Source organism: Gopherus flavomarginatus, chromosome 7 (genome assembly GCF_025201925.1).
Source record: "Gopherus flavomarginatus isolate rGopFla2 chromosome 7, rGopFla2.mat.asm, whole genome shotgun sequence".
Classification (NCBI taxonomy): domain Eukaryota; kingdom Metazoa; phylum Chordata; order Testudines; family Testudinidae; genus Gopherus; species Gopherus flavomarginatus.
In genome coordinates, this window is record NC_066623.1 from 48,156,600 (window position 1) to 48,182,414 (window position 25,815).

The following is a 25,815-nucleotide window of genomic DNA, read 5'->3' on the forward strand; positions in this document are numbered from 1 at the left end:
CTGTAGTTGGTAGGACACTCCATGCTCACATTGTCCATGGAGAATCAACAGATGACATGGAGCTGGGGAGAGAAAAACAGAGCAGCGAGTGGCCTGCCCTTCAGGCTGCACTGCACAGAAGCTGAATGAGACTGTCTAGCCACACTGAAAGAGGCCTTGTCCACAAGGGTCATCTGCAGAGGCAGCAGGTCTCAGCATCCCCTCTGTGACAGGCTGGCTGCTCACCTTGGTGCTGAACACTAGAGAATCTGGGCAAGCTATTGGAATATGAAAGAGCTCAGCCACTGCCTTGGGCTTTCTAAAAACTTGGTCCTGGCTGTGGGTGCTGAGCTTTCCTAGACATGGCTCGTGGGATTAGCTCCCCCTTGTGCTCTTCGTCAAAAGAAGCTGGATGCAAATAAAAGTGGCCTGGCAGGAGATAGTTTCCTAGGAATGGATGCAGGCATGCCCTGAAGGCCCTTCCACTGAGATCTTTCATTAGAGATGGATACGATAAGTCTCAGCGAACATGGTTTTATATCCCCCGAGTATCTGGTGTTCAGCAGTGGTGGGGGATGCATGGGAAGCCTCGTGTGGCACTAGAGAAGAGTCTTACAGGGTAAAGCTATGTGTCCTACCACCAGGGCACTCCCCACACAGAACTACAAAGTACCAGGTCCCTCCTTGGGTGAGTCTCCTTGCCTGCATGGAATCTGAAGGTCATTCTGGTGCAAACTGAGGTGTCCAATCACAAGTGCTTTGGAGGTGATCATGGGGGCTAGCACTGCTGGGGGGGGGGGGGGGCGCCCTTCGTTCACCACAAGTATATTCTGTACCTAGCAAAGCAGCTGCACTCGTTACATGGTGCAGAGAGGACAAGATCTCAAACTTGGAGCTGCAATCCCTGCGGGTACCTGCTGCCATGTGATGTCTGGACACCGAAGTGCACTGGAATGCCAGCAATGACTGCACTACGTAACAGGAGAAAGGGGCTTTGGCTTAGTTCCAATAACTCAGTGCCTTTCACAGAGGAATCTCTAATGTTAACTCTCACCACAGCCTGGTGAGGCAACTCATTTTTACCAGGGATAAGCTGAGAGACAGATGTGAAGTGATGAGGCCAAAGTCACATAGCAAGGGTTTGTCTACACAAGTTGCTCCAACTGACATTAGTTTAGTTAAACTAGTGCACCCTGTGCATTACCATTCCTACTGATTTAAAATTAGTTACATCTGCAAGCTAACCAATGTAAGTTTATGACTCCAAGCTAAACCTAAACCAAATTTAAGAGAGATGCAAGGATGTCTACACACAAAGTTACAGTGGCTAAACTAAGTGGGTATAAAAATCACACATTTCCTTACGACTTTGGGTATAGTTCTAAGTCTATGGCAGAACTGGGAATAGAAACCAGGAATTGCAATTGCAGGTCCTCATCCATGCACGAGACCATGCCTGTACAGCTGTGGAGTTTGTGCAGCTATTTCAGCGAGACCCCATTTTTACACATACTTTCAATCATGCAACCGTGGAAATACCTAGTGCAGGCCACACAGGCAGCTTAATGTTAAATATGTTTGCCTTTTTTTAAGGGGGAGAATTAAAATACTGCTCACCTAAGGTAAGCTTTGTGAGGGAACCTGGAGATTCCACCTTCTTAGAGTCAAAGAAATTGGGTTCAAACGTTGATTGCTAACATGAAGTTAAGACTGAGCAGATGATCAGCTGTGCCAGAGCCCAGGACACAAATAATAAATTCTTATTGACTAGAGATACGTAGTGGCCAGGCAAAGAAATTCCTCAAGGCAGAGATTTTCCAAAGCTGGCCACCGAGAGGACTTTAATACTCTCTTGCCATTAGTTTAAATGGGCACGGAGTAGCTAAGCCCATAGGATCTTTGAAGCCTCAGGGGCCAGACTGAGCCAAGATCTCGGAAGCATTTGCATTTCAGTATTGCCCTTAGCTAGCAGTCACGGCGAGGCATGGAACCACTCCTAGCCGATGTGTTTGCATGCACGGGATACAGCTGCTCTGTTCTTCCAAGCAAGCCATGTCTGAATATAGAAGGAGCACTGAATCTTGTAATTGTGACTATCCAACACCCAGAGCTGGCCAGTGCCATGAAGGGTTACCTGCTGAGCAAGAATGTCAGCAGCCTAGATATGTAGAGTGCCCTGCTGGAATTCTGACAGCACGTTATTGAAGAGGACTAGAAGCCATCAATCTTTATTTACTGCGCTGTTATGACTGCCTCACAGCCTAATACAACATCCTCTAATTTGTTCATAAGTCCAGTCACTCTGTCTACTGCCCCCAAGTAGAGGCACGGTGGAGGGGGAAAAGCAGAAATGTGTTTTATCACCTGCCTATAAACCCACTGCCTCTGCTATCAGGAGAGAGTGCATGCACCTTACCCTGCAGGCCAGTACAGTTACATCCCAGCAGCTTTTCTTTTCCAGACTCCGGGCTCATTGAGAGGGAGGGGAGAGCTGCCGTTTCACTGGATTCCCCCTACCCTGGGCCAAAGCACTTCCCTTCTGCCCTCCTTGGCCAGCTAAACCCAGGAGCAGGGCACTCCAGCTCTGCCTACCCACAACCCCCTCCTACTCAGGAAGGTGAAGAGTAGGGAACTAGTTCTGCATCCCTCTCCAGGGGAGGGACAAAGAGTATGGTCACTCCCATGCACACCCCCTTGGACACAACAGAAAGTAGACACCAACCCCCCAGGCCCTCTGGGATCATTAAGGGAAACTGTAAACCCAGGAGAATGGTCAGGCAGCGGCTGAAGTGTTTGCCCAAAGGAGTCCTTCCCCGCTGAGGATAGGAATAGCCATCCCTGCTCTAAACCACTGCTGCTAAGAGATAGCACAGGTGAGAGTTCGCTTGTGAGGAGGGGGAAGATTTAAAAGCATTAAGCCTTTGTTGGAGAGAGAACTGATGTGAGGAGTCAGTGGTGCAGCAGGGGTCTGGAAACAGAGAAAAAGAATGTTGTGCCCATAAATGAAAGACTAGCCAGAGGCACCCAAGGGAAAGAGAAAGCCAGTCAGCAGGGACATGACACAAGTATCTGGAGAAGGAAGCATGGTATGGTGCTTAGTAGTGTTTATTAAGTGGGTGGGCAAGTGGTTTTTTGCATGGACTGGTAAGGTTTCCTGACTGCTCTTCCTGGCAGTCTCCAACAGGTGAGAGGCTTGCTCCAGAAGCACTGATGTGGGCTGTGCCCTTTATCTGGACTTTGCATTGCTAACCTGGCACCCCAGGAATTAGTCTTTCATTATTTAATTAGCCCAGGGAGTTTACGTTTGTCAAGATTTTAGCTGGATATCCCTGAAGCCCACTGCTGGGTTAAGGCTCATCAATTTTCCAGGGCAAGGTCCACCCCTGCACTACTGTAGCCAGATATTTTTATAGACCGGGGTGGGCAAACTACAACCCGCAGGCCACATTTGGCCTGCCAGCCATTATAATCCAGCCCTCAAGCTACTGCTGGGGAGCAGGGCCTGGGGTTTGCCTTGCTTCAGCTGGGGAGCAGGGTCGGGGGCCACTCTGCACAGTTCCCAGAAGCAGTGGCACATCCCCCCTGGCTCCTATGCATCGGGGCAGAAGGGAACCGTGGCCAATAAGAGCTGCAGGGGCAGTGCCTGTGGATAGGGCAGCAAACAGCAGAGCTGCCTGGCTGCGTCTCTGCACAGGAGCCAGAGGGGGGATATGCCACTACTTCCAGGAACCACATGAGGTAAGCACTGCCCTGAGCAATCCCTGCTCCCCCCCCCACATGCCCCAAGACCCCTCCTGCCCTCTGAACCCCTCAGTCCCAGCCCAGAGCACCCTCCTGCACCCAAACCCCTCACCCCCACGGTCACAGCTCTGACCTCCCCATCCCCCAACCCTGATCCCCTCCCTGCCCTCCAAACTCCTGTGTGAGCCCAGACCACCCTCCTACATCCCAAACCCCTCATCCCCAGAGACTATACCCCCAGCCAGAGCTCTCACATTCTTCACCCTACACCCCACCCTCAATTCTTCATTTCTGCACCCACCCTGGAGCCTGCAGCCAGAGCCCTCACCCCCTCCCACACCCCAATCCCAATTTTGTGAGCATTCATGGCCCACTATGCAATTTCCATACCCAGTGTAGTCCTCGGGCCAAAAAGTTTGCCCACATTATAGGCAATGCACATACCAACACTTACAGTTACAGTGCCCACCACTTCCCATTGTATGACCCTGTTTGCTTACAAATTTGATGAACTTAACCAGTTTAGGCTGTAAGTTTTCCATGGCAGTTGTCTCTTATTAAAAGATCCAGCACAGATAGCTCAGTGGCTTCAGAGAATAAAGAGATATGTTCTGCCAAGGTTCAATGAAGTCTTGCAGCCATTCCCCAGAGAAATGCTAGCAGCTTATGTAGGTGGGGGCATCATAATGCTGGAGTCTGGGAGGTGCCTTTTGCTCTCCCTGTGAGAATTAACACAAATCAGGCCAAACAATTCTTTGAAGAGTCCATCTGCACCAACCATACGCCATCCCTTCACAGCCTTGACACATCAGGCTGACCATGTGCCATCCCCAGAGCTACTAAGCCTACTTGATCAAGACCTGAGGCTGAGCAACACTTCTCTACAATTGCTTCTTCCAGAAGACAGGGGTCTCTGTGGTGCAGGGTGCAGTGATAACAGCTGACTTATGTTTTCAATGCTGCCTGGTTCTGCACCTGCGTGACTGTAATGCAAAGGGGTGAAGGAGGACAAAGGAGAAATGCAGATGGGACGGGAGACCATGGGCAGAAACAGAAGGATCTGTAACCGCTAAGCCTTCAGAACCTGAACTGAATTCATTATTGATTAGTCCCACCATTTTTCTGCTCTGTAGCACATAGCTAGACCATGGGTAAAATGTATCTATTTCCGCCTTAGCAGCAGGTCAACAAAGATATTATCAGTTATGCCATTAGATCAAGAGAGACTGGTGCAGTGAATCTGAAAGTCCTGACCTTGCTGATGAGCCATGACAGCATTAACATGGTTTTACGGGATGAAGTTTGCATTTAAGTTTAAAAAGATTGGGAAATTACATTAAAAATGTTAAGAAACTTGTGATTACAAAATTGAATATAGTATTTAGAAGTGCCAGAACTATGGTTTCCCAGGCAACTTTTATTTAGCTACCTGTGCATATACTTTATGATGCTTCTTTAATTAGGTAATCATACTATTTTCTCCATATGACCTCTGCTTCATTCAGTGCACAGGACAAACCTGGTCTGGGGATGAGTCAAGGCTGTCGTCTGATGGACTTCTGCCTCAGCTACTGGAGAAGGTGGGAGATTGCAGTGAATGAAAAAGGGGATTTCAGGAAAAAAAGGTAGCTGAATGGTGATCTGGAAACCACAGGCGGGTCCAGGCACCAGCATGCCAAGCGTGTGCCTGGGGCGGCAAGCCACGGGGGGGCACTCTGCCAGTCGCCGCGAGGGCGGCAGGCAGGTTGCCTTTGGCGGCATGCCTGCGGAGGGTCTGCTGGTCCTGCAGCTTCGGCAGACCTCCCGCAGGCTGCCGCTGAATTCATGGGACCGAGGACCTCCTGTAGGAAAGCCATCGAAGGCAGCCTGCCTGCCGTGCTTGGGGTAGCAAAATACCTAGAGCCGTCCCTGCTGGAAACAGGATTCTAATCCTTCTCTCCCAGAGAGGGTGGATTAGGTTAAAATTGGCTTGAACTGTGCTTTGCATTTGTACCTTTAGTTATTTTCTTAAATAAAAGTAGATTCTCATTTTTTTTTAATTAGATACAGTAGATATATGGGTACTTTGTGCTAAGAAGGACACACTATCAATATAAATTTAAATGACATAGCTCAACATACATTTATTCAGATTCTTAATTTACTTTGACTGTTAGAAAATAGTGAAAGATGTATTTGAGATTTAGGTCAAACTACATTTAAAATGCACAAAAACATTTTAAAGTTTTTTTTATTAAATAAGGTAATTTTACTTCACTATATAAAAAACAAATAAGGTTGCCACCAGCCATATTTTCCAAATTGCTTATACACCTAAAGATGCACATACATGCCTCATAGGATTTCTGAGCACCTAACTTATTGAAATCAACTCCCAGTTGATTTCTCAACTTTGAATTAACTAGTCCAAAATGGAGAAAGTGTTCTCTGTAACTGCTAGCTAAACTGAAGGCAAAAGCAATTAAGGAAAAAGCTTTTCTGCACAACAGGAACTGAAATACAAGCATTTGCTCTTCTGAAAAGCCTGAAATTGATAGTTAATGTACTTTATGATACTGACATTTAGAAATTTAACTTTTGAGATCACCTCAGAAGATATAAAAAAGTAGCACCCTTTAATTCACTGAAGTTTGAGAGCTCATTCATCAAACATTTAAATGGTTTTAATAGATCATAGTAAGTTTGGGCTTCAGACTGTCAATTTCAACTTTAATCGTATACAAATATGGATAATTTGGATCACTCAACAATTCCCTGTTCTGTTCATTCCATCTGAAGAACTGGCCCCTGTCAGAAAACAGGATACTATCGGTCTGACCCAGTATGGCTATTCTTATAGGTTTGTTTTTAATCATTTAACCTAAGTCTGATTTTTTGCAGGTTGGCACTAACTGTGGTCCTCATTTTCTAGGTATTTGATTTGAGGTATTTGAGCACTCAGTTGCAAAAGGAGGTCAATGGGAGCTGTGCTTTCAACATTTGAAATGTTATAGAGTTCTAAGTACTCTGAACAAAAATCAGGTCCTAGGCTGCTCAAATTGGGCACTGAAAGTTAGCTGACACTTGGCTATAATCTGTGCTTTAGTTCCCCAGCTGTAAAACAGGGATATCACCCACTCATCTCACAGGGGTGAGAAACCACATTCAGTAACATCTGCACAGAACTAAGACTATGAGGAGAGCACCACAGAAGAGCCCATGAGTTACTTATTCTGTATTTGGCAGGATTTGGATGGCGAACAGTAAATGCATAGGCTATGCACTGAATGAGGACAAAATTCTCAATACCCATGCGAAGTGCATCATCAATCCTGTGCACTGAGTGAGGTGGGGTCCTGTGGTAGCAGTATGTGATCAAGTAATTAACAGCTGAACTACATACAGAAGAGAACTGGATTAAGGGTGCACAGGTACCTCCTAATTTGAGTGATTAATTTTGCAATCCCAATATGTTTAATGTAATTCTTTTGGATGTGCTACACAAACAGAGCAGATGCCACGCAGATGGCCAGTCCACTAAGGAGGTGATGCCCGAAATAGCAACAGCCACCTACTCTACTCCCCGCTCAAGTAGCTCAGCCATCCAAAAGGACCAACTGGAAACAAGAACACTGAAGGAGGGGCTGGATCGGGGCAGCTCAGTGAGATAATACTGCTCCCCTGGGGCTGAATCAGGCTCCAGAACCTAAACTTTACATTAGAGTTCAATATCAAGCACTTGAGAAAAGCGTCACAATACAAACCACATACAAACAGGTGCCTGGGTGCACAGGCTTTCTGAAACATGGCTCAAGATGACTATTCATGTCTCTCAACCACAAGGCCATGCTGAAGCTGAAGCCTAGGGATTATAATTTAAACAAACTATCAGCTATTCATCTGGCCATCAAGTTATGTGAGAAAGGAGAGGCACTGTCCTGTTACTGAGATGTGCAGTCTCCTGCCAGTGGCATTACATGGTGCCATGCACAGAGACTGGAGCACACCACATCCAATCCCTGATTACAGGGGCTAAGGTGGTTGCCGCCTGAAAAAACAGCACCACACAGCATTCACGGCAGTGAGCATAGTCCCATCTCCTCTAGGATTTACAGAGCCCATGTTGACGGAGGGACCAGAAGAGCCTGGATACAGCCTTGATGGGGAGCAAGCTGCTGATGCCAGCCAATGGCATGATTATGACAATTGTGCCAGTGCACTCAAGGGTGTATAAGCCAGCTCCTCTGCCCTCTCCACCCCACTGCAGCCCCATTACCTTTGCACCACACTCAGCTCCCTTCTGTATGCAGAACCCAATGAACCTGGGGTCAGCCACCTTCACTAAGATGTTGTCAACGCAGTACATATGGATGCTCCAGATGCCTCGCTGCTCCATGTCCTCCACGATGCCATGGGCGCCAAGGGCTCGGTACAGCCCCCCATTGCCATCTGGTGAGGCGAGAACACATTACTGCACCAGAAGCATACAGCAGGAGTGCGTATTTGAGCCAGTCCCCAGCGGGATGCCACACAGGGAGTAGCACGTTCCTAGAGATTAAGGGAAGCTGCCAGGGGAACAGACTAGACAGTAGTAAGAGGGGCCAGAGTGGGATTTTGGCCTCCTGTGAGCACACCCCAGCCCAAACACCCTCTCCCCTGGTCTGTTTTCCTGATGCCCTGTTCCATCCCATCCTCCAGGCTGGGGACTGGCACTATGACCCTGCAGCAGAGGCTGGGCCAAGGAGAAGCCATCACACAACCCTGAGTGGCCAGCACCAGTCCATCTGCTCTGTGGGGGAGGAGGAGGAGGAGGAGGAGGAAGAGTCCTATCAGGAGCAGCATACGTGGGGAATTAGGGGGAGAGGGAACTACACAAGACAGAGGTGTCTATGGGGAGGGGGCTGTGCCAAGGTACACAGGATGGGATTGTGACAATCCTAGGGTACATTCCAACACTGAGATGCCAAGTTGGGGCAAGGACTCAGCTCAGTAAAAATGCCATTGGGCTGCAGAGCACCAATGGCAGGAAGGATCGGATTAACAGTGGCTTTTGTTCCTATAGGACCAGGAGATACTGAGCCCTCCGTCACTACTAAAGCCCTGCAAAGCCTCTCTCCCTCCTCTCCTTCCTCCCTATTCACTTATGACCTAAGCAGGCTCTTTGGCATCTCAGTGCTAACTCCATCATCAAGATGAGGATGAGGATAGGACACAAGCCACTCTGTGCAAATTCACCCCCCTGTCCCAGAGGGAAAACAGGAACCCAGCTGTGCTATAGCAGAGCAAACTACTACACCTAGATAACTAGGCAGAATAGCAAGAGTGTCACTCCCCAGTTTGCAGGCAAGATGCCTGGCTTTCTTAGAGCCATATTTATCTAAGGGAAAGGAACAGGCAGGCACTTACTGTTGGGATACAGATGTTTAATGACATCAAGCCTGCAAGCTGCTTTCTGAAAGGCCAGGTCTGCCAGATCTAGGAGGATAAGCAGCGATTCTCTGCTGTTTCCTAGAACCAGCCTTTGCACAAGTCACCTTCAGAAGTCCCTAGAGTGAGTTTTATCCCATTTATGTATTTTCTGTCCCTCCCATCTAACCTGTTCTCTTGGGTGACGGAAAGGGGGTGTCCCTAGCCTGCAGTCTAACAAGCTCCTTCCCTCCTACTCAAAGCATCTTCAGTCCAGCCATTTCTGTGATTCCCCTCTGCTCAAAATCAGCCAGAGCAATACTGGAAATCCATGGGAAATTGCGGGATTGTTGCTGGATTTGGCACAGACCATGAAATGTTTTGTAAGTTCTACAGGATTCCAAACAAAGCAATTCTGCATCTAAAAACACCTGCGGGCTGCTGGCTACATGTGTCTGATGGCATTAGAACAAACTTTCACCCCACCACGGTTTACCCTACCTCCTCAAAAGCTTTTTATCCCCAGCACCCTTCAGATCAGCGTTTCTCAAACTTTTGTACTGGTGACTCCTTTCACATAGCAAACCCATGAGTGCAACCTCCCCTTAAAAAAAAAAAAAAGTGTTTTTAATTTATATTTAACACTATTATAAATGCTGGAGGCAAAGCAGGGTTTGGGGGTGGAAGCTGACAGCTCGTGACCCCCCCCCATGTAATAACCTTGTGACCCTGTTTGAGAACCCCTGCTCCAGATCTTGCATTTGAGACCTTCCAATCTGAACGATCCTGATGACCCATTTAGAGCCTTGCTGAATCCAGTCTGCTGGAGAGTTTTGCTCCCCTAAACTCCCACTCATGGGCTTTCAACAGCACAGACCTGGTGCCATGGAAACTTTGCCCTTCTCTTCCAGAAAAATCTTGCCATCAAACCCCATAGCAGGCAGCATCCCTTGCTGGAAAAAGATCACATTTTCCTGCTTTAAACCAAAGTAATTGTGCTTCAAGAAGAACTCCTTTGTTGATTCCATTGTTCTGCCACTTGTCATGATGTACCTGCCACAGCAAGAAGAGAAAAACTCAAGTAAATAGGGAGACAGACTGCTCCTGTCTGATTTTCACATAGGATTGCTTTTGAAGCCCACGTAGCACTCATGGGATAGAGATCAGGATCCTCTGGGATGAGGATGTATCATAGAACAGCTCTCACAGACATCTAACAATGAATCACATCAACATTTCACCTCTGCCTAGTGAGCTCTCTGCAGCCACAGGTTTGGTAGCAATTGTCTGAGTGGCCATGTCAGGGACCTAGGGAGCCAAGAAGATGGTGCTGGTGGTCTCCATGAGCTGGGAGGAGCCTATGGTTAGAACACATGCAGGAGGAAGTTGGATCTGCTGCGGTATGATCACCAAGCCAGGGAGGAACCTCAGCACAGGCCTTGAGCAACACCTCCACTGACAGCAACAGACACTGAAACCTCCTTGAGCAGGCTTGGACAATGCTTTGCTGGAAGACCCATTGTCAGCAGCATCTGGCACTGCTGACTTACTGGCCCTTGAGCCCCATTGCTGCTGGAGGCAGCTCATCTCCTGACCTTTTGGGATTCTGCTTGAACAGGCAGCACAGAGAACTAGAGGAATTATGGCTCAGGTTCTAGAAACACTAGCAATGGCTACCAGAAATATGGTAAATCAGTGCTTGATGCTGGCCTTCTTGAATGTCCCAGCCAGGATACCAGAGAGTCAGACCCGAAGCACAGGTCAACTGTAGAGGATGGGAGACTATCCCAGAGGGATGAAAATGCACAAGCAGCTTAAGAAGGCAAGGCCACAGTAGTGCCTGCAACCAGCAATTAGAAAAACCACTTTCCGAGAAGACTGAACCAACAAGAAGGAGTTAAACTAGATCAGCTCATCCTGTTACTTCCCTGGTCAAAGAACAGCCACCTCAGAATGAACTTAAGGGCAGCTGGAGCCATCCCCCTTTACACCCTTCAGTCCCAGCAGAAATGGTGGAAATGCACTGTTGACCCAAACACACTGCTCGCTGGAAGTTTCTGAATCCCCCTGGGGCATGGGCACATTTAGAACATAAGAATGGCCCTACTGCAGGGGTCGGCAACCTTTCAAAAGTGATGTGCTGAGTCTTCATTTATTCACTCTAATGTAAGGTTTTGCGTGCCAGTAATACATTTGAACCTTTTTAGAAGGTCTCTTTCTATAAGTCTATAATATACATACAACAATAGTTTAGTTCTAAAGTAAATAAAGGTTTTTAAATGTTTAAAGAAGCTTCATTTAAAATTAAATTAAAATGCAGAGACCCCCAGACCAGCAACCAGGACCCTGGCAGTGTGAGTGCCACTGAAAATCAGCTCGCGTGCCACCTTTGGCACATGTGCCATAGGTTGCCTACCCCTTGCCCTACTGGGTCAGACCAAAGGTCCATCTAAACCAGTATCCCGTCCAGGTGCCCCAGATGGAATGAACAAAAATGGTAATCAAGTGATCCATCCCCAGCTTCTAGCAAACAGAGCCTAGGGACACCATCCCTGCCCATCACCCATTGATGGACCTGTCCTCCATGAATTTATCTCGTTCTTTTTTGAACCCTGGTATGGTCTTAAGCCTTCACAACATCCCCTGGCAAGGAGTTCCACAGGCTGACTGTGCATTGTGTGAAGAAATACTTCCTTTTGTGTGTTTTAAACCAGCTGCCTATTAATTTCATTTGGTGACCCCTAGTTCTTGTATTATGAGAAGTGGTAAACACTTCCTTATCTTTCTCTACACCAGTCATGATTTTATAGACCTCAATCATCTCTCCCCTTAGCTGTCTCTTTTCCAAGCTGAAAAGTCCCAGTCTTATTAATCTCTCCTCATACAGAAGCTGTTCCATACCCCTCATTTTTGTTGCCCTTTTCTGAAGTTTTTCCAATATATCTTTTTTGAGATGGGGCAACCATATCTGCACACAGTATCTGAGATGTGGACATACCACGTATTTATATTGTAGCTCTTCGCAGTCTGCCTGGGTCTTGCTATCTTCAGTAATTTTTTATCTGCAAATTTTGCCACCTGTTTACCTCTTTTACCAAATCATCTATGAACATGTTGAACAGGACTGGACCTAGAACAGATTACTGGAGGACACCACTATTTCCCTCTCTCCATTCTGAAAACTGACTATTTATATCTACCTTTTGTTTTCCATCTTTTAACCAGTTACCAATGCATGAGAGCACCTTCCCTCTTATCCCATGGCAGCTTACTATGGGAAAGAGCCTTTGGTGAGGGACCTTCTCAAAGGCTTTCTGAAAATCTAAGTACACACTGGATCCCCTTGGTCCATGATTGCTGACCTCCTCAAAAAATTCTAGTAGATTGGTGAGGCATGATTTCCCTTTACTAAAACCATGTTGACTCTTCCTCAACAAATTATGTTCATCTATATATGTGACAATATTGTTCTTTTATAGTTTCAACCAGTTTGCCTGGTACTGAAGTTAAGCTTACAGACCTGTAACTGCCAGGATCACCTCTGGAGCCCTTTTTTAAAAATTGGCATCATGTTAGCTACCCTCCAGTCATCTGGTACAGAAGCTGATTTAAATTATATGTTACAGACTACAGTTAGTAGTTCTGCAATTTTAAATTTTAGCTCCTTAAGAACTCTTGGATGAATACCATCTAGTCCTGTGACTTATTGCTGTTTAATATATCAATTTGTTACAAAAACTCCTCTAATGATACCTCAATCTGACAGTTCCTCAGATTTGTCACCTAGAAAGAATGGCTCAGGTTTGGGAATCTCTCACATCCTGAGCCATGAAAACCAATGCAAAGAATTCATTTAGTTTCTCTGCAATGGCCTTATTGTCCTTGAGCACCTCGATTGTCCAGTGGCCCCACTAGTTATTTAGCATGCTTACAAAAAAAATGGCTATTACTTTGAATCTTTGACTAACTGTTCCTCCAATTCTTCTTTGGCTTCCTAATTGTATTTTTTACACTTCATTTGCAGTGTTTATGCTCCTTTCATTTTCCTCACTAGGATTAAACTTCTACTTTTTAAAGGATGCCTTTCTGCCTCTCACTGCTTCTTTTACTTTGTTGTTTAGCCACAGTGGCTCGTTTGGGTCTTTGCGTTTTTTAATTTGGGGTATACGTTTAAGTTGAGCCTCTATTATTAGGTCTTTAAAAAGTTTCCACACAGCTTGCACAGATTTCACTTTTGGCACTGTACCTTTTAATTTCTGTTTAACCTCCTCATTTTTGTGTAGTTTCCCTTTCTGAAACTAAATGCTATGATGTTGGGCCACTGTGGTGTTTTTCCTGCCAAAGGGATATTAAATTTAATTATATTATGGTCACTATTACCAAGTGGTCCAGCTATATTCACCTCTTGGACCAAATCCTATGCTCCACTTACGACTAAAATAAGAATTGTCTCTCCTCTGGTGAGGTCCAAGACCAGCTGCTCCAAGAAGCAGTCATTTAAGGTGTCTAGAAACTTTATCTCTGCATCTCATCCTGGAGGTGACATGCACAAGCCAATATGGGGGTAATTGAAATCACCCTTATTGAGTTTAATAGCATCTCTAATCTGCCTGAGCATTTCACAGTCACTATCACCATCCTGGTCAGTAATATATCCCTACTGCTATATTACTAAAGCATGAAATTTCTACCTAGAGACTCTATGGTGCAGCTTGATTCATTTATGATTTTTTACTTCATTTGATTCTATGCTTTCACATATAATGCCACTCCCCCAACCAGCATTACCTGTTCTGTCTTTCTGATATATTTTGTACCCTGGTATTACTGTATCCCAGTGATTATCCTCAGTTGATATGAGGCACTCTAGTTCACCCATTTTATTATTTAGACTTTTATGTGAAGAAAGCCATTAGTGTGCAGAGAACCATCATCAGCTGAATTTACATTTGCCCTCATCAAGGCAAGGTGTGCCTGAAGGCAATCTCTTGGGATTCTTTCATGGCTTTTCTTGGGATTTTCTCTTGCTTTCAAAATTTGTGTCTTTTCTCCCCCATTTTTCTTCACAGCCTCTAAGGGCACCTGAAGTGCTAGGCTTGCGACAGAAGCCATAGAAAGAAATACCAGAGCTACTGGTTTACAATTTTAGTTCTCATTGGGTTTGTGACATACCAGGGTGCAATCCAGACCAATGAGCAGATGCGTCACTCCTGCCCTGTAACCTGGGCTGCCCTTTACAGCAGCAGGGCATTGTAGTCTCCAGCCTGGCCTGCTCACAAACAGCCTTTAGCATACAAATCACTCCAGGCCATGTCTGTGTGTACTGCTGCCAGCCAGCCACACACCTTGACACCTACCAGCCTTGGTTATGCTGCAGGGTGACCCCAACACAGACCCAGTCCTGGATATTCCTGGGGAAAGATATGTCCTGTATTGCCCAGTCCTCTCCTGACTAGTACAGATATGTTAAATCTGTTACTCCTTTAAAGGAATAATATGCACATAACTTGTTACCCCAAATGGAGTCACCCAGACCCTTCAACTTGAACATGCTGGATTAGATAATAAACTGGTTTTACTGTTTTAATTACAGAGAGATTTTGAGTACAAGTTATGAAGCATAAAAGTCAGAAAGTTACAAGAAAAAGAGGTAAAATGCTTACTGGTGCCTAACCAACCTATATTAGATTCAAAACAAATTTCTTTTGCCACATGCTTTCAGCAGTTTTACTGACCAAACTCCACGTCAGGATCCCTTCCCCAGAGTACAATGGCTGCTTCCTCGCAGTGAATGTGATGGGCAGGGAGGAGAGGTGTCTTGGGGTGTCTGTACCTTCCTTCTATAGTCCTGTCCCCACCTTGAGAAGCATTTCCAGCTGGGAGCAAGGCAACATGCAGTTGGTGTGGAAGGAAACTCCATGCTGTTTCTTCACTAAGATGTAGACTTTTGCTCTGCCCCCTTTCCTGCCAAAGAACGGCCACTTGGCAGGTAACTGTCCATCAGCATTGTTTACACATGGCTCAGGAATCAGCTTGCCCTTTGTCTCTGAGGAACCTGTAGGTCACTCCCCAGACTTGTCCAGAAAACACACTTGTCATGATTTCAGCTTGTTTATATATGAAATTTATAGTTGCACACATAATGCTAATATTTTATTTTGCCATGATAATACTGATCAGCAAATTATAAATTTTTCATTCAGTACATCTTGAACTGGGGGTCCTGACAGAAAAGGGGGTCACAAGGCTATTGTAAAGGGTCATGAAAACAAAAAAATATTGCCAAGAGGAAGGGAAGGTGGGGGGAGGGGGCGGGGGTACAGCAGCTGCCGCTCTCTGGCCACCAAGCTCCAAAGGCAGTACCGCCACCAGCGGCAATACAGAAGTAAGAGTGGCAATACCAGTAATTTGCTATAACTTTTGGGGGGTCATCACAGCCTGAAATACTGAAGCCAGTTTTAAATTATACCTTACAATGCATAAGGTGTATATTCTGTCTACACTGGAATTAGGTACCCCTGGCTGGCCCATGCCAGCTGACTCAGGTTCACGGGACTCAGGCTGTGGGATCATTTAACCACAATGTAGACATTCTGGCTTGGGTTGCAGCTTGAGCTCTGGGACATTCCCAACTTGCAGGCCCAACAGCCAGAGCCAGCTGGCATGGACCAACCACAGGTTTTTAATTGCAGTGTTGACATTCAAATACCTCCTGAACTCGGACACTTGACATATGATTTGGAGAGCAGCTCTTTGAAACGGCTCACCACCCCACCCATGAGTGATGGACTGTGACCTTTCTGGGCCACATCCTTCTTGAGCAAGACTGGGAGGACAAGCTTAAAGACCAAGAAAGAAGAGAAACAATGGCAGACACCCATCTCCCCTCCCCGCAAGAGGGGAGTGGATTGAGGCCTGGGTCTACACAAAAATTAGATTGATCTAGCTACCCCACTCAGGGCTATGACAATTTCTGACCCTGAGTACAATGGTTAGGTCAATCTAGCTACTGCCTCTCAGAGACAGATTTAACTAATTGACAAAGTATCTACACTACAGTGGAACATCTGCAGCACCCCAGCTGTGTCACTGTAGCACAAATATACCCTTAGAAGAAGGCTTTAATGGAAGTCTAGTTGCAATCTTAACTATGATATTACAACTCATAACTCAATACTTTACCAGGGTATAGTGTCTTTCAGTTGCCAATGCCTTGCAGAACAACTTAAATGGGCAGACTCGGGCCACAGCTACATTAAGGCAATTCACACTGACATAACTGCCTCTATGCCGCATCACCAGTACAAACCTCTAAAACAGACATTACACTAGTGCAGTTTAAACTGGTAATGTACCAAGAGCACAGCCTCAGCATGGTGTGCCCATGCAGAGAGCAGCCTATGTTTTCATTAGAGCTTTGTGCTAGTGTATGCAGTTACACAGGTCAGACTAACATCTGTCAGGAATGGTCTAGCTTAGTCATTGCCCACCTTTTTAATTTTTGAATTAAAGTGCAACCCAGGATCTACCTTGCCCCTTCCTGACACCCCCCCATCCCCAACCTGCACTCACTTTCACCAGGCTGGGGTCACAGGCTCTGGGCTGGGGCCAAGGCATTCAGAGTGGGAGGGGGCTCAGGCAGGGGATTGGGGTGCAGGAGAATGGGCTCAGGGCTGGGACAGGGGTTGGGGTGTGGGCTTGCACTGGGCAGTGTTTAGCGCAGGCAGTGGAGCTAAGGCAGGCTCCCTGCCTGCCCTGGTCCCACACTACCCTGACTGCCAGCACATCCCAGCAACAATGGTGGGGGGGGGGGCGCGGAAGAGGGGCTAGAGGGGAGAGAAGGTGGCTCTGTGCACTGCCCATCCCTGCAGGCACCATCACCGCAGCTCCCATTGGCCGCAGTTCCCCATTCCTGGCCAATGGGAGCTGCAGGGGCAGTGCCTGCAGGGAGGCGCAGTGCCTAGAGATCCCCTTTCCCTTCACCCCCTCCCCACCCAATGCAGGGATGTGCCAGCTTCTTCTGGGACCAGCACTGGGCCAGTGCAGGCAGGGAGCCTGTCTCAGCCCTGCTGCGCTGCCAGACTTTTAGCAGCCAGAGACTGCTGTTGACTGGCAGAGGCTCTGTTATCAGTCAATCAAAATCTACCGGTTGGTAACCACTGGTCTAGGTAATACTTAGTCCTGCCATGAGTGCAGGGAACTAGACTAGATCACCTCTTGAGGTCCCATTCAGTCCTATAATTCTATATCAATGCCAATTGCCTTCATGTAGGAAAGGCCAAAGCAGAGATTAGTTACCATGCCCAAGTTTACATAAAGGAAATAGAGCCAGGACCAGAACCTAGAACTCTCCCCCAGGCCCCTGCTGCAGACAAACCAGACTACTATCAGGATGGATTGACAATGCACACCCCTTACCATGGAATGACACACTTGGTGCCATGCTGTTTTTCAGCCAGCTGCTGTAGTTTCAGGATGCGCTCTGCTTGGATCTGGAAGAGCGTTTTGTGGGATGGCAACCCCACATCGTACATTCCCTTGGGATAAGAAACACCCAGTCTCGTCCCCTGTCCACCAGCTAGGAGGAGGACAGCTACTTTGCTCTGAGCAATCTGATGGAGACCTAAACAAGAAAGAAAGAAAAAAGTGAGTAAAAAGCTTTCCCCCTGCAGAGGGGAAACTATGTGATGCCTTCCAGTTTATGAACAATATCATTGGAACCATAATCCTCCAGCACCCAAGCTGGCTGGCTCTAGGGAGGAAGGCAGCACAGCCAATCCCAGCTAAACAAAGGCTCTCCAGTTATTGGCAGCATTGTCTGAGGGAACACGTGTAACTGCTCCGTTGACTGGCTCAGTCACAGCAAAGGAGCTCTGTTTGGAGGAGACAAGAATGAGCTTCAGAGCAGCCCCAACAGCACCAGACTAAGTTCTGGGCATGCTTGTGGTGTTTACCCCTCACCCTTCTTGAAAGCAGCCAGCTCCTGTCCACCAGGGTCACCCCACTCCGCCCAGGAGTGGCCTTGCGGAGAGATTATCCTTTGGGGTACAGAAGCTCAGCTGGCAGTTTCAGTAATAAGTGTGCAGAAAGGATCTTCAAATCATCCTGTTGCAAGAGTGTAATCCAGGCTCAGCCATGTCTCTTTAGATTTCTATTTACCCCCAAATCATTGGGGGTCAGTGCTGGGCTTCACAGAACCAGGAAGACAGTTGTCCTCACAGCTCCCAGGTCTTGCAGAGGTCACAAGGACAGCCTAGACCAGTGACAGGTTGCTTACTAGCCTCAGTCTGTCTCCTGCAGCTCTCAGTGTTTTAACATGTGCTGCAGATTTAATTAACCAATCAAGATGCTATTAACCAATTGTGTTAAAATACTTGGTCAGTCATTTTGTTGAGAGACCATACACTGTAACTCCTCATTTAAAGTCCTCCTGATTAATGTTTCATTGCTGATCAATTAGAGAACATGCTCTTTTTGAGTTTTGCAATGCTCCCTTCTAACATCATTTGGCAGCTGCCTCCTTTGTCCACTGCTTGCATATTGCAGTTAGCTGGTGGGGGCTTGGAACCAGAGTGGACCGGTAACCCCCCTATCAATCAGCTCCCCTAAGTTCCCTGTGCAGCAACAGCCCAGCAGGCTAGCAATTGCAGCTGCCCCTCCCTGCCCTGCCATGTGCTGCTCTTTTGAGTAATAGTGATCACTAAAGGTTTGGCTACACTTGCAGCTGTACAGCGCTGGGAATTAAAGCTGTCTTCGTACAGCTGTGTAGGGAAAATGCTGCAGTGTGGCCACATTTGCAGCAGTGTTGGGTGTGGTGCATTACGGGCAGCTATCCCAGCGTTCAAGTGGTTGCAATGTGCTTTTCAAAAGAGGGGGATGGGGTGGAGCATGACAGAGAGCGTGGGGGAGACAGAGTGGATTTTTGGAGCTGACACTGTCAGCTCCCTGCCTTGCAAGTTCTAAGACTTGAAGATACACAGCACCAACCTTCAATCATTTTAAAAGTCTGACCACTTCCCCCACCCCTCTCTCATTCACTAAATGCAAATAGCCTTCAGACCAGATAAGCAGCTGCTCCAAACCTGGACCCCACCTCCCCACTCCGGGCTGCTTCTCTCCTCAAGCAAACACTAGCTATGGACATTCCAAAGGAATCCCCCTGCCTGCCTCTGCTCCGGAGCAAACGGTAGCTGTGTTTGTTTTTTAGATAAGCAGCTCCTGGAGCCCTGAGTTCACAACAAAACAAAGAGTGTTATCTTTACTTAAAAAGCATTATGGGAATGTTCCAGAGGTCAGTTACAGCATAGTAAGATTAATCACTGTTTACACCGGCACCCCAGCGCTGCAAGAGCAGTGCTATAGTCCTGATTCCCCAGGCCGTGGAGTACAGCCAGTGCTGTAGCCAGGGAGATACAGTGCTGTATGTGCCTTGCCAGTGTGGACGGGGAGTAAGTTACAGCGCTGTAACTCTCCAGTGTAGCCAAGCCCTAATTTAGCTCCTGAACCACTGATGTCAGAGTATCGCTAGCCGAGACTAACCACATCATAAGGAGTGGTAAAAGGTGGCCAACCCAGCATGTGTTCAAAGTACTATACAAACATTAACACACTCAAATCCCTGGTGAGGTACATGGCTTTATCTTCATTTGGGATTTGCCCAAGGGCAGAAAGCAGGAAGGATGGGAGGGAAGTAGAGTCAAGATCAGAATTCCCAGACTCAGGTTTCTAGCCCAGAACTTAACTTGCCAGACAGAATTTATCTTAGATCAGGCAGTGTTGTCTAGGGAATTAACACAGATATGGAACCTGTGCATTCCTATTGCCCAACTGGCATTTCAGTTATGCACCCTTCTTGTTGCACCAGTGCAGATTTTTGTATTTAGTAACCCACCCACCCCCAATACTATATTACTTAGAGAACTGAGTATGTATGTTTAAAAAAATAATCAAGGTTGCACAGCTAACATGGAATTTTCCTATTTGAAAGTTTAGAAAAGAATTCAAACAAAAGGAAGACAGAAAGAAGGGAGAGTACCTAGGTGTTGCATTAGAGAGAAGCATGGCCTAGACATAGGAATGAATGGAAGCTACAAATGCTGGAGTTCTAATCCCAGTTCTGCCAGCAGCTCGGGTAAATCTGTACTTCATTTCTTCCCCCCTCCATTCCCATATCCCAGTACACACGCTCTCATCTCAGAAGAGTTGGTATAAGTGCTGTTCTGTAGGTGTATAGCAAAAGATACTCAGCATTTAAAGTATTAGAAGCATGTCAAGCACTAGGAGTGCTAGGTTGTATGTGGGGCCAAGACATGAAGCAGTTATTCACAGAGGGTTTGTATATGCTAGATCAGGGGTCTCAAACACGCAGCCCGCGGGCCGCTATTTCCTGCAGCCTGCATCCATCCCCCTGGGCCTATCTCCAGGCCAGGGTTGGGCAAACTACATCCACAGGATTGCCCTCAAGCCTCACACCACTCCCTGAAGCGGCTGGTATCGTGTCCCTGTGGCTGTGGGGGAGAGGGAGGGGAGAAGCAGAGGGCTCCCTCTGTGTGTTGTCCTGGCTTCTCGGCACTCTCCCCCCCCACCCCCGCTCCCATTGGCTAGGAACAGGGAGCTTTGGGGAAGGTACCTGGAGTTGCAGCAAGCAGAGCCCTGCATCTCCCTCCACCAGGGGCCGCAGGGTTCCAGCTACTTCCTGGAGCAGAGCGGGGCTGGGGCCAGCAGCCTGCCCTGGCCCCAGTGTGTGCCGCTGCCACCCTAGAGCCTAAAGCCCTCCTGCACCTCAGCCACTGCCAAGCCCCTTTCTGCACCTCAAACCCCAACTCCATTCCCTGAGCCCTCTACTGCATCCCACACCCCTTCTGCACTCCAACCCCCTTGCCTGAACCCCAACCCCCTGCTACAACCCTCATGCACACTCTGGGGCCAGGGAGGGGACAGTAGGGGTGGGCACTTCAGGAAAGGGTTGGAATGGGGGCAGGGCCAGGTGCAGCAAGGGGGTATTGTGTCAGTGATGCGGCCCTCAAGCCAATGAACTAGCCCTCATGGTCATTTGAGTTTGAGACCCCGGTGCTAGATGTTACACAGCTGAGCATTTCTATCACAATAGCTTCAGCAACAGAATGTGCTCAGTTGTGTAGCATAAGTGGGTGGCTCTACTCCCAAGAGTGAGAATTCAAGGCAGTTCTGAACTTGTGCACAGAAGTGCACATCTTCAAGCAATGTCCAAGCAGGTGATGTGACAGACCAAAAGTTAATAACTGGAAATCTAGGGCTTTATATAGCACTGTTATGAATAGTCTATAGGTCTAAATTTTGACAATAGGAGCCTAAATATGTGCTTACAGCACTCTAGTTATCAATGGGATTTGTGGTGAAGGGTTCAAACTTCAGCAGAAGTGTCAATCTTCAGCACTTCACAACATGTAACCAACTAATTAGGTGCCCACCCCACACACAAAAACACTGGCCCTTGGCTCTTTAGCTGTGCCACAATGTAATTGAAGAGTTTGGGTTTCACCTACTGCCACAAGACTCCAAACAATGGTAAAGGTAAATTCAAATACATTTCAATTTAGAAAGCTATGCAATCATTTTTCAGCCCAACAGTGATGGTTCTTCATGTAGTCCAGTCATTGGCTAAGCCTATTGTGATGTCTGCACCTGTTTTTTTTATCTGCAAAAATGTTTGTTCCCTCTTCACAAAGTGGTTGGACTGGGGGTATGGCTACATTTGGAATTTCAAAGCGCTGCCCCGGCAGCGCTGCAAAGTGTGAGTGTAGTCAGAGCGGCAGCGCTGGGAGAGAGCTCTCCCAGCGCTGCATGTAAACCACATCCCTTTACACTGACGCTTTACAGCGCTGTATCTTGCAGCGCTCAGGGGGGTGTTTTTTCACACCCCAGTTGCAGCGCTGTAAAGTGTGAGTGTAGCCAAGGCCTAATTCACAGAAGTTCATTTTCCAAGAAAGCTTTGGTTTCAGTCAAATTTCAGCAAAAAGGAAAAATTTTTGCAAGAGTAAATGCATTCAGATAAGACAAAGCTGAACCAGTCAATTTTATGCAGCTAAGTTATGCTCTTTCCAAACTGTGCCTATATTTACAGGACAGCTACCTAGAATAGTGCACAATAAAGAATCCACAATAGTTGGAAATTGCTTGAAAATGCCATTTTCAGATCAGTAGCCCTCACTGAGGAATGTCTACTTAAGTTTGAGTTGCATGTGAAGTTTTTTGCATGTAATTAGTGTCCAGATGCTCCTACCCTCCTGATGGAAAAGTATGTCAGCCTCTTGATACATCTACCCCCAACCCCACTTTGGACAAGAAGATTTTAGAAAGTTGCTAGTTTCCGCAGACAGGCATTTATAATGAAAAGCCATTTGCAACATTAGAGCTTTCTCCGCCAGCAAAAACTATGTGGTATGGCTGTTCTTCCTGATAGCAAACAGCTGAGAGTTCACAATGAACCTCCAAAGGTTAAATGCTTCCTGGATAACTTCCTGCTTGGACTCATGCCTCAAACATCTGTTTAAGGAAAGGGTGCCACACATATTGAGGCATACCAGCAGGACAACATACGCATAGTAACTAGGACATCAGTGCAAAGCTTAATAGTCTGTTATGCTCTCCCCACTTTACTCAAGCCACACCATAGTGTCATATCAAGAGAGCAAATAAAACAAGCAGGGCCAAAGTATCCCCCATATGCTATAGACACCAGTTGTGTTTCGATACATCAGTGCCAACTCTTTTATAGCACACTCCATCCGTCAGTCTGGAAACGTGTTGCAAAGATGCTCAGTACCACAATTCTCCTGTTACAGATGGGGATATGGAGGCACAGAGAGGGAAATCAACTCACCAAGTCACCCAAAAGCAGAGCTGGGACCAAAACTCAGCTCCCTCAAGTCTCAGTGAAGTGCTCTACCCACTACATTTAAGTGTAAGTTTTATCATTCTATTAAGGTTACATAGCAGCTACAAGACTCATTTCATAATCACTCTTGCTGCCTCTTTATCTAAGGGCTGGTCTACACTACGGGGGAAAATCGATCTTAGATACGCAACTTCAGCTATGTGAATAACGTAGCTGAAGTCAAAGAATCTAAGATCAAATTACTCACCGTCCTCACTGCATGGGATCGATGTCTGCGGCTCCCCCTGTCGATTCCGCAACTCTGTTCAGGTTGGTGGAGTTACGGAATCGACATAAGCGCATTCGGGGATAGATATCGCATCTCATCTAGATGCGATATATCGATCCCCGAGCAATTGATTGCTACCCGCTGATACGGCGGGTAGTGAAGACGTACCCTAAGGTAGCATTCCAATCCCAACCTTACTTGAGACTGTAGATGTCCCTGATATGCAGCATTAATGCTGCCTTTTCACACAGAAGTGTGGTATTTGAAGGCAGCAGATCTTAGGGCTTGGCTACACTTGCGAGTTAGCATGCATTAAAGCAGCCCCGGGCACCCTACCTCAATTCCCATCCACACTGGCAAGGCACATAGAGCACTCTGACTCCAGGGCTAGAGTGCTGCTAGCATTCCACCTTGGTGAGAAGATTAACACTTGCTGCACATTGGCTGAAATGCCCAGGTGTCAGTGTGTTGCATTACTACGCTCTGATCAGCCTCTGGAAACACCCCATAATCCCCTTAAGTCAAGTGGCCACTTGTCATTGTTTTCAACTCACTGTAGGCATGCCAATATGCCCTTCGAAAGCTCCGTTTCTGACAGCTGACATGCTTATCTGCTCCAAGACAAAGCAACCATGACTGTGGAATGCTGTGTGTGTGTGGTAGGGGGGTCTGTTGTGGTCTGAACTTACAAGAGAGCATGCTGACATGCTCTCAGCCCCCCAAAAACCCACTCTCCCCACATACACACAACACATTCCCTGTCACACTCCACCCCACCCCCCTCATTTGAAAAGTATGTCGCAGCCACTTGCATGCTGGGATAGCTACCACAATGCACTGCTCTCTGTGGCCATTGCAAGAGCTGCTAATTTGGTCATGCCAGTGCAATTGCAGCTGTCAGTATGGACAGATTGCAGTGCTCTCCCTACTGTGTTCAACAAAGGCAGGTTTAACTCAAAGCACTCTACATCTGCAAGGGTAGCCACGCCCTAAGTTAACACTACAACTCTGCTTCCATTATAACGCTCTCTCAGTTTTCACACACCACTTCTGGAGGATTCTGTCGTGCCTAAGATATTACACCACCAGCCACCTGGATCAGCTGCCCTCTGCACTGCTCAGACTAGGGCGACCAGAGAGCAAATGTGAAATATCAGGAGATTTGGGGGGAAGAGAGAGAGAATAGGAACCTATGTAAGAAAAAACCCCAAAATTAGGACTGTCCCTATAAAATCGGGACATTTTGTCACCCTAGCTCAGCTGCTGGAACTCGGAGGAGTCTGCGGGCTCGGCCGGAGGCTAACGGGGGAGGCCCGCTAGTGTATGGTCCGGTAGCAGCACAGCGGCGACAGCAGAATCCACCGCCACCCCAAGCGGCTCCCTCCTGCCAGACGTTAAGAGGCGCCCAAAGGCCAGGAGCCAGCCCGGCCCGCCGGGGGGAAGGAAGCGCCCCGCGTTGCCCCGGGGCCAGGAGCACCCATCGCAGGTACCGGGCAGGAACCCCCCACCCAGTACCTTCGCGCTCCCACTCGGGGAGCCGGCCCGCGTCTCGGATGGCGCTGCCCAGCACGGCCCGCGGCAACGCCTCCATCCGCCCGTCCACCTTGTCGCGGTCGGCCGCGCCCGCGCCCTCCATGGCCCGGCGGAAGCAGGCGCCCAGCGCCTCGCAGTCCAGGCTCTGCAGCTCCTCGCAGAGCGCCCGCCGCCCCGCGTCGTCCAGTTCGGCCCAGAAGCGCAACAGGTGGCCCTGCCCGGCCGCGGCCAGCCGGCGGCGCAGCGCCTCGGGCTCCATGGGCAGCGAACGGCGCCCAGCCCCGGGCTCCGCCGCACCGGCTGCCCCAGCCCGCGAACCCAGGGCCCCGCTCACGGCTCCCAAGCCGCATGCACCCACCCCGCGCGCCCTGCTGCCTCCCGGCCCCCTCCCCGCCACCGCCCACATATAGGCGGCTGCGCTCCGCCCCGCCACGGCCACCAATCGCTGCGCTCAAGGGCGGGCTGCCTCCTCGCGCCCACTGGCCCTGACTTCACGTTAGGCGGCGGGGACGCGTCCTAATGGCTGAGAGCCCAGGAGGGGCGGGGCCACAGCCTCCTCCGTCCAATCGCTTCCTGGGGCACGTGGCAGGTCCTAGCGTGTGCGAAAGGGAGCCGCTGCCGTCCTCTGCCAACTCTGCAGCTGTTTGCCATGGTGATGTTTGTGATGTCACGTACACTTAATGTAGCCGACTCGCGAGGCAAACAAAGGCTTTCCCTCAACGCCGCCTCCACTCCCCTCCCCCACAGCGTCTCTCCCTGCTACCACCCAACCCCTCCCCCCTCTAGCCCTCCCCCCCACTGCTCCTTACGGCCACCCAATCCCTCCCCCACTGCATCGCTCCCTGCCCCACCCAGCCCCTCACCCTCCACTCTCTTCCCCCAAATCTTGCTCCCACTCAACCCTACTCTCCCCTTCTGCACAGCACCACTCCCTGCTCCCACCCTCCCCCACCCCTCCCCACTTCATGGCCGCCTGCTCCCACCCGACCCCTTCCCCTCCACTCCCCTCCCCCACAGCACCACTCCCTCCCTT

At 48.3% G+C, this 25,815-nt stretch overlaps 1 protein-coding gene across 5 annotated transcripts in view; it reads right to left on the reverse strand.

Annotated features, from left to right (window-relative positions):
• UAP1 (UDP-N-acetylglucosamine pyrophosphorylase 1) overlaps positions 1–25,061 on the reverse strand; it is a 39,152-nt gene extending 14,091 nt beyond the window's left edge. For all 5 annotated transcript variants that reach the window (XR_007775627.1, XR_007775626.1, XM_050963269.1 and 2 more), the window contains exons 1-4: positions 24,765–25,061; positions 17,524–17,728; positions 9,983–10,158; positions 7,976–8,148 (exon numbers count right to left, since the gene is read on the reverse strand). Coding sequence is in view for 3 of the 5 variants with exons in the window: in XM_050963269.1 (XP_050819226.1) it covers positions 7,976–8,148; positions 9,983–10,158; positions 17,524–17,728; positions 24,765–25,041 (831 nt within the window). In the remaining 2 variants the exon portion in view is untranslated. The remainder of the gene's footprint in view (positions 1–7,975; positions 8,149–9,982; positions 10,159–17,523; positions 17,729–24,764) is intronic.
• Between the last annotated feature and the right edge of the window lie 754 nt (positions 25,062–25,815).